Genomic DNA, 8633 nt, shown 5'->3' on the forward strand with positions numbered 1-8633 from the left:
CCGGGCCCGAGCCGTCAGCGCCGGGGCGGGGCCGGGGCGGGCGAGGGGCGGCCCCGGCAGCGGGGATGGCGGCGGCGGCGGCCGGGTGAGGGGCCGCGGCTGCCAGCGCCGAGCCCGCTGAGCCGCCGGCACCGCCGGCACCCGGCTGCGGACAGAGCCGGCGGAGAGCGCCGGTCCCGCGGGCAGCGCCGGCGGCAGCGCCCGCCGCACCATCGTGAGTTTGGGTCGGGGGACGAAGGGCTGAGGGGCGGCAGGCGGGGGTGAGCACCGGTACCGGGGAAATCGGGGTCTTCTGTCACCGGGGGGGCTCGGGGTCTGCGCCTCTGTCAGTCACCGGGGGGCTCGGGCCGGGCTCTCCTGTCACCGGGGGGGTTGGCCTGGGGTCAGCCCTCTGTCACCGCGGTGCTCCGACCGGGGTCAGCGCTCTGTCCTCCGCGGGGACTCGGTCCAGGATCTCCTGTCACTGGGGGAACTCGACCCGGGCTCTGAGCCTTGTCACCGGGGGAGACTCGGTCCAGGGTCTGCTGTCACGGGGGGGCTCGGCCCGCGGTCTGAGCCGCTGTCGGTGACCGGGGGTCTCAGGGTCCCTGGTCAATGAGGGCTTTCAGTCCGTGCTCTCCTGTCACTTCGGTCCAGGGTCTTTGCTGTGTCACCGGGGGGTTCGCTCCGTTTGCTTCTCCTCTGAAAAACCCCGTGCCCGATGCATCTACCCTAACACATATAGGGCACATATATTCCCTGTTTATCCTTCTGTATATGGATTTAATGGCAGCTCCTCAGGAGGCACAGGGACGGCAGGGAAAGCCTAAATGAGGGGCTGTGTCCTTCACCCCCCTTGGGCAGCACCCCTGTAACAGCGCGGGGCTGCGCTCACCCAGCCGCAGGATCAAACCCCTTTGGAGATCGTTATGGTCATTATGGAATTACTCTGGAATTCCAGCCGTCCTGATGCGTGTGCGAGGTGGAGTTGACAGCAGTTGTAGTCAGGCAGGTAGCGATTGCACTGCAAAAATCACTAAGCTTTTTTTTTTTTTTTTGGCTGAATAATAGGAAGAAAGCATTGTGGCCGATTTCTTGAAGGATTTAAAAAAATCCTGGAATTGAACATATCTGAAATAAGGAGTTAAAAACCAGAATTATCTGTTTTCCCTTTATGTCGCCTTAATGATCTGGCCCAGTTTATTCCTGCTTCTAAGAAAAAATTGCTTCCAGGCAAAACCCTTTTATCTTCAGTTTTGCTCTGCAGTGGGGTTATTGGTGGTTGGGGTGAGCAGAGTGATTTATTTATATTGGAAATGTGGTTCTCTCTAACACTCACATTGCTGGTAGTTTCATGAATGAATAAGTGACAGAATTACAAAGCAGGCACACTTCTTTAAAAAAAAAATAGAAATATGGCCAGATTTCGTTATTAAACCTCGTGGAAGCTGTGTAGAGACATGTTTTCCATGGGTGTATCCTACATATTTCAGTAAATCATGATTTCTGGCAAGGATAATGTGTTCTAGAGAAATGATTTGGAGCTGGACTGCTTATCAGATGAGTGGGAAGACCAAGCTATTCCTGCTGCAAGCCGCTGCCTGGGATGGAGACAAATGCTTGTCAAATGTGTTTATTTTTCTTAATCACTTTAATTTTCGGAGGCTCTGATACAAACTGCACCTAAAGTATTTTGCAGTATAAAAGCCATTTTACATTCGTTTCCATGTTAACAACTAATTTCCTTGTCTGGAGGTGCTGCGTGCTGGGATAACTCTTTGAACAGCATAGGAAAACTGGGGGGAGGGTTTCCAGGGGGGTGTCAGGATCCCGTGGTCACTTGTCCAAGGGACTGCAGGCCCTGTGGCTTTGTCACGTCCAAAGTGACACGGCACCAAATGCAAAGTTATACTTTAAATCCGGTTGGGAACTCAGCCTGCTGCTGGCCTGATTAATAGGTGTGAGTGGCTGCGAGCAGGGCGGGAGCTGGGAATCGCTGTTCTCCTGCTCGGTTTCTGGGTGGAGCACGGAGTGTTGGTCATGGACCATAAAGCTTTCACTGATTTAGTGCTGGAGAGGCTGCTGCGGTTTGCCGAGCGCTGCCTGCATCTTTCCTTCCACACACGAGCAGAGCTTCATTAAGGCAGGAGATACGAGCAGCCCTCACCTTTGGCACCTGCTGCCTGCTCAGTTCCACCTCCTGGGAGTGAATAAAATATCCCCCGTGTTGGGGTTAGCTGGGCATGGCCCCCCTCCTCCTACAGTTCTGGGGATAAATCAAGGGTATTTCCAAGGAAGAAATATTTAGGTTGCCAGTGGTACCTTTAGAAAGTCTTTTTGTTTTGTGCGTATGTGTGATAATTGCTTTCATTTGTTGGAAAGGCCTCTGGAGTCAAGCTTAGGTATTTTTGGATGGTATCATAAATCAGAGTAAAGCCAAAACTGAAGAAAAATAATTTAAGACAGAGGAACTGAGATTTATTGTTACCCTTAATAGGTTGGGAAGGTCAGGTTTTAAAATGTGGTCTTGTGGCCAAAATCTCATCGGGTGAAATTAATGACAGCAGCTTGTGACCAGTGAGATTTTGTTTTAAAATAACTTTTATGTAAGTTATGAAAGCAAAAGTACTCCAGTTTATTGCAGCTTGCTCTTCTCTCTCAGGATTTTATCAGCTCTACAAAATCAACTTCCATAACAATTCCAAAATTGATTCATTCATTGTTCTTTGTGAGCCTTCTTTTGTTGTTTAATTAGAGACACAATACAGCAATGCTTTGTGTGGTTGGACAGAAAACTTTCCAAGTACTTCCTGCCCTAGAAGGGTTGTGCAGCGTGGGAGCACCAGAGAGGTGGTGGGACCTTCATCCTGGGAGGTTTTCAGGACATGGCCAGGCCGTGCCATGGCTCCCCTGAGCCCACGCTGGCAGCAATCCCACTCCAAGTGGGAGGTTGGGCTGGAGACCCCCCACCATCTGCTCCTTCTTTATACAGAAAGGGAAGCAGCTTGATGAAGAGGACTGTTGGGCTAGAGGCAAGAATCCAGCAGCTCAGGACATAAGTATCTGGTTAAAGCAGTTCAGTAATCAAGTATTTATTGAATAAATTTTAAAAAAAGGGCTATCTACGTTTATGGTTTTGATTCTCCTGTTGGTGTTACTGATTAGACATATGGTGAGGCTGTCACTGTCTTATCACAGCTGTGGGTTGCAGCCTACCCCTGGCTAGGAGGGAATATTGTTATCCCTCCAAACAGTGACTGGATATTGCTTTTAGGCTGGGCTTGAAGTCTCAGGATTGGGGCATCAGCTCGTGAAAGAAAAAGCACCTTGTCTGCAGACAAGAGAGAGGAACCTCTGAAGGAGGGAGCTGGGCACAGCACGAAACCGACAGCAAAAGCCACCCAGCTCCCTGCCTGTCCTCAGGGACTGTAGCTGTGACAGTGTTGGGTAACCTTGGACTACCAGCTGGGTCCCGTGGCCCGAAGTGAACTCTGCTCATCCCCGCATGTGTCTTTATCTTTGCTGTTTCCTATGGGGAAAGGGTTTCCAGCATAAGGGTTTTGTCAAACCTGCCATCATCGGAGATGCCTGGGGTGTCCCCATGCAGGACAAGGCTTTTGCAGGCAGGACACTCGTTATTTCTCCCAAAAGGAGCTCAGAACTGATGTGTGTGAGCTGCAAAGCGCTGGACTCCTCCATTTAACCTTCCCCTCTAGGGAAAAGTACACTCTGTGTTCCCTCTCTTTTATCCTTGCCCTCCTGTCCTGCTCTTCCAGCAGCGCTCCAGCCGTTAATGGATGTACGTGGCATTTCCCTTGGACGCTGGAGTGAAAGGAAGAGCTGGTTTAGATGGATGGCCTGAAGTGGTAATAGAGCACTGAATGCCTCCCCTGCCCTTTATGCCTTTTTCTTTCTGACACTCTAATTATTTTTGGTCCCCATTTTATTGGTGGGGCTGTGAATCACTGATCCAGAAGGGAATGAAAGTGTGATCCCTTGCTGTAATGCCGAGCAGTGGGATTCGGGAGGCAGCTCTCCCGCAGCACACATTTGTAACACACGGTCAAGTTCAAACCTGGCTTTAGTAGGATGACATCCCTTTTTTTCTTCATTTATTCCCTGCTCTTTTCACAGCTCTACTGTTCTGTCTGATTAGCAATTCCTGCTCTGATGTGGCAGAACTGGCGCCTGGGTTCCAGCAGCCCTTCAAACCCCAGGGAAGCAGCTCTGGCTAATGGTGCGTGGCTTTGCAGCATCACGTGCTGCTTCCCCAGCTTCTGTTTCAGGGTTCAGGTACCGCTAATGATTCACAACAGGAGAAAGGTACAAAGGAGAAGGTGGCTTTACAGTTCAATACAACAGCAACCCAGAAATTCCATAAAACCCCAAGCTTCTTTCAGTTGCAAGGCTGAAGTTAGGAGATAACAGGCACTTCTGGGTTTTGTATGTTTTGCAGTTTTTAATTAAAAGCCCATATTCTGCATGTTCTTATTCCTTATATGGGCTGGATGAGCAGAATGAGATAATTGAAGGTTTCAAAAGCAATTACAAACTGTCGTATCCTAATTTTTAAGTACTTGACTTTGCAACCTCAGTGATATCTCTCTGTCCAATTAAAAATCCCATATATAGACAGTTAATGTCTTTTACTATAGGATGCATCTAAAAACTTTTTGTCTTCAGTAACTTCAGATTATCACTAGAGTAAATGAGATTGCTTTTTTCCCTCTTTTTTTTTTAATTGTGGAGAAAATTCAGTGCTCCACTGTAGGTATTTCTGGATGAAAAATACCAACGTTCCAAAAACAATCAATGAATCCTGGTCTAAATAAAGATATTTTGAGTCTCATATACAAATGTTGCCTTTTTCCTGTCTTCATTGTGTCTTGCCATGCTTTCACTGAAAAGCAATTTGCAAAACCCTGAGAGAAGAAAAATAAAACTTTAGTTTAATCTTTGATTTGTAACTGCTGGAATATGAACCCTTCCTGTGATTCCTCTCGGTATCAGTGAGGTGATATTCGTCTCCATTGCTCTAATGCCATTTTTTTTCCCAACATATTTCCAATATTGAACCAATCTTACCTTCATTCTGCATTTCTGCATCTCCTCCCTTCCCCTGCCTTTTCCTTTCCCCCACAGCTCTCAGGTCTGTGGGTTTTAAATAAGGAATGCAATGTGAAAAATTCCTGGGTGAAAGTTCCATCTGGGATGCATTTGGCCCACAGATTGCATGTGAGCCTTTTGGCAAGGCTGTCTTGTTCTTTTACTGAAAGCAGAGGCTTGAACTCAGCCTGCGCAGCCCCGGGGGACTGCAGAGAGGTTGTGTCATGCTGGCTAATCCTGATGATGAGAATGGATTGAATGGAGAGAGGAAGTGGATGCCCTTTTCTTTTCCTGCTTAGTATTTGCCATGTCAATTAGTTGTAAAAAAAATCCAAACCCCCAAAACAACACAACAGAAAAACCCACAGCCAAAAAAACCCCAGTGCAACAGAGAAGCTGTGCACGGTTTTGGAGCAGAAGCATCACAGAACCATAGAATATCCTGATCATGATAAGTGATGGGAAATATTTCTACATCCTGCCATGCCTCGGGGGGGGGTATAGCATCCATACCATACTGCCATCTATGTATCTTGAAAAAATCTTGCTCCACTTTCAAATGAGTAATCAAAAGAAGATTTTTTTCATCTTTTTTTCAAAGTGCAGCAGTCAAAAGGAAACCTCTTATCTATTTGAGAATTCAATATACCTTTGGAAACAAAAGAAAATGAAATCAGCAACTGTAGGTCTCAAAGCAACACTGATTTTAATAATGTAAACTTCCTTCTCTAATGAGCAATAAGCAGTTTCATCTTTCATGGCCTTTTAAAATTGCTTTTAGTAAGGGACTGGATTGTTTTAATCCTTTTCAGTATGTAAAGCCCCAGATATTTCAATCCCTTAGGGCTTCAGTATTTCCTAGCTCCCTTCCTTTGAAAAGGCAGAGGAAAACAGCTTTCAGAAACTGACGGAATCTGTGACTGATAAAATTTAGGTTTGGTTTTTTTTTTTTATCCCGAAAGTGACCCAAAAGTGTCAGTTAAGAAAAAGATCTCTGGCATCCCACCCTGTGGATTAGTAGCAAACAGGCATATCATCTAGGTACAGTAGCTCTTTGTACTCTGACCTACTTGTTTCTGTTCTGGTTTGTTCCTTCTTGAAAGGTTATTTGGAAGAGATGCAGAATTTGCTCCATAAACAGCTAAAGCAGTATCACCTGCCCCAGGAAGGGTTTCCTTTTGAAATGGGCCCTGGCACAATGGGGTTGCCAACACCTAGAACATTCTGCTCTGCTGCGTAGTCAGAATGGAAACTCAACAAATACATTAAGATAGTTTTTTTTGCAGGATGCTTTTCCCAAGGAAGGGTTAAGTGGGCTTTGTCTGGGATCAAGCTGGTATTTGTGGGGTGTGCTACTGAATTCACCTCAATCATGTGATTTTTACATGGTCAGCAATTAATTGTCACTGTTGTCCTGTATCCACCAGCACTGATGTTGCATTGTGCGTGTGCATAGTCGTTAACTGAGCTGTGTTCTCTTTTTCCTTAGATATTTCCAGAAAGTGCCTCGAGGAAGCTTCCTTATGTAGAAAAACCCCACAAGAAACACAGTGTGCGCTTCCTGGCAACTTGTGAAGCAAAGCTGTCACAATGGCAGAAAACAAGGACAGCAGCGCGAAAAACGCAGATGTGAGGCCCAAAAGCAGCCGGAGCAGAAGCGCAGACAGAAAGGATGGGTATGTCTGGAGTGGAAAGAAGCTCTCCTGGTCCAAGAAAAGTGAGCATTGTCCTGATGCCGAAACAGCAAGTGCTGCAGGGAGGTCGGCGACTAATTTAAGGAGCCAAGAGAGGAAATACAGCTGCTCGTCCATCGAGCTGGATCTAGACCGGTCCTGTGGCCACAGGTTTTTAGGCCGGTCTCTCAAACAGAAGCTGCAGGATGCTGTGGGTCAGTGCTTTCCCATTAAGAACTGCAGCAGCCGGCATGCCTCAGGACTTCCATCCAAAAGGAAAATCCATATCAGTGAGCTGATGCTGGATAAGTGTCCTTTCCCTCCGCGCTCAGAGCTGGCTTTTCGGTGGCACTTGATCAAAAGGCACACGGCCCCTATAAGTCCAAAGGCAGAAGAATGGATAATTGCTGATTTATCCCAGCACGAGGAAAGGGAGGATCAGCTGCGAGACGAGGAGATTGCCAGTGGGGCAACGGACTCTTCCTCCCAGTCCTGTGACTTCACTGACAGCAGTTCCTCTCGGGGTGACCCGAGGCCTGAGCTGGTGACAGGTAAGGTGGCGAGGAGCAGTAGAGATGAGAGCGACATGGACTCCGATGATGAAGTCATAACTCTGTGCACAAGTTCTCGAAAACGAAACAAGCCCAAGTGGGAAACGGACGACGAGCTGCTACGGATGGAAACGCCTCCGAAATACCATACCCAGATTGATTATGTCCACTGCCTAGTGCCAGACCTCCTCCAGATCAATAACAATCCCTGCTACTGGGGCGTCATGGATAAATACGCAGCTGAGGCGCTGCTGGAAGGAAAGCCAGAGGGAACGTTTCTGTTGAGAGACTCTGCCCAGGAAGACTATTTGTTTTCCGTGAGCTTCAGGCGCTACAGTCGCTCCCTCCACGCCCGGATAGAGCAGTGGAATCACAACTTCAGCTTTGATGCCCATGATCCCTGTGTCTTCCATTCTCCTGACATCACGGGACTCCTAGAACACTACAAAGATCCAAGTTCCTGTATGTTCTTTGAACCACTTTTATCCACTCCCCTGAACAGGACCTTTCCCTTCTCTCTCCAGCATATATGTAGAACGGTTATTTGCAACTGTACAACTTACGATGGTATCGATGCACTTCCCATTCCTCCCTCGGTGAAGCTGTATCTGAAGGAATATCATTATAAGTCAAAAGTTAGAGTGCTCAGGATTGATGTACCAGAGCAGCAAAACTAGAAAATATTTTTGTGAAAGGAATTGTCTCCAAACAGACAATAGTATGTTCAATCTCTTTTCCTTCTAGGTTTTTTTTTTTTAATAGCGACTTGATTCTTTTTTCTTTTTCTGCATATTATTTACCACCCAAACTAGTCTCTGTTTAAATGTACTTTTGAGTCTTCACAGCTCTCTTTTTTAGAGATGATATTCATTGTGGGCTTTTGGTACTGTCCTCAGGCTAGAGTTTTATGGAATTCCAGGTAGGCTTTCTGGTATTTCAATAGATGGATAGTCATTAGATCTAAAACCCCCTGAAAATCAGTTTTGAACTTGATCTGTCTTTTCTACTGTAGTTGACGTGTTGCTGATATGATTGAAATAATGCACTGTTAACTAAAGATTAACTCATCTGTATTTTCTGCATTTCTTTAAAAATGAGTGCTCTAGCCTCTGTGTGTGTGTGTCTGTCCGTCCCCATCCACTGCAGTAAATTTGTCAGTCTATTTCTAACATTACTATTCCAAGCAAAATGAAGTTTGAAAGAGGATATGATCTTTCTATAAATACATCAGGGGACTAAATACCAGGGAGAGGAAAAACAATTCAAGTTAAGGACAACACTCAGTGCAGGAACAAACATGTATAAACTGGTCCTGAAAAGATTT

General features: G+C 46.6%; 1 protein-coding gene across 2 annotated transcripts; it reads left to right on the forward strand.

Annotated features, from left to right (window-relative positions):
• The first annotated feature begins 121 nt into the window (after window positions 1-121).
• Window positions 122-8416, forward strand: SOCS4 (suppressor of cytokine signaling 4). Of its 2 annotated transcripts, none has more exons than XM_039552826.1 (2): window positions 122-214; window positions 6575-8416. In XM_039552826.1, the coding sequence occupies exon 2, from the start codon at window positions 6676-6678 to the stop codon at window positions 7984-7986; it is 1311 nt and encodes a 436-aa protein (XP_039408760.1). In that variant the 5' UTR covers window positions 122-214; window positions 6575-6675; the 3' UTR covers window positions 7987-8416. The 2 variants fall into 2 exon arrangements, with proteins under 2 accessions (XP_039408760.1, XP_010395121.1); XM_010396819.4 differs by lacking the exon at window positions 122-214 and adding an exon at window positions 4117-4216.
• Window positions 8417-8633: the final 217 nt, after the last annotated feature.

The sequence above is a fragment of the Corvus cornix genome, chromosome 5 (assembly GCF_000738735.6).
Source record: "Corvus cornix cornix isolate S_Up_H32 chromosome 5, ASM73873v5, whole genome shotgun sequence".
Lineage (NCBI taxonomy): Eukaryota > Metazoa > Chordata > Aves > Passeriformes > Corvidae > Corvus > Corvus cornix.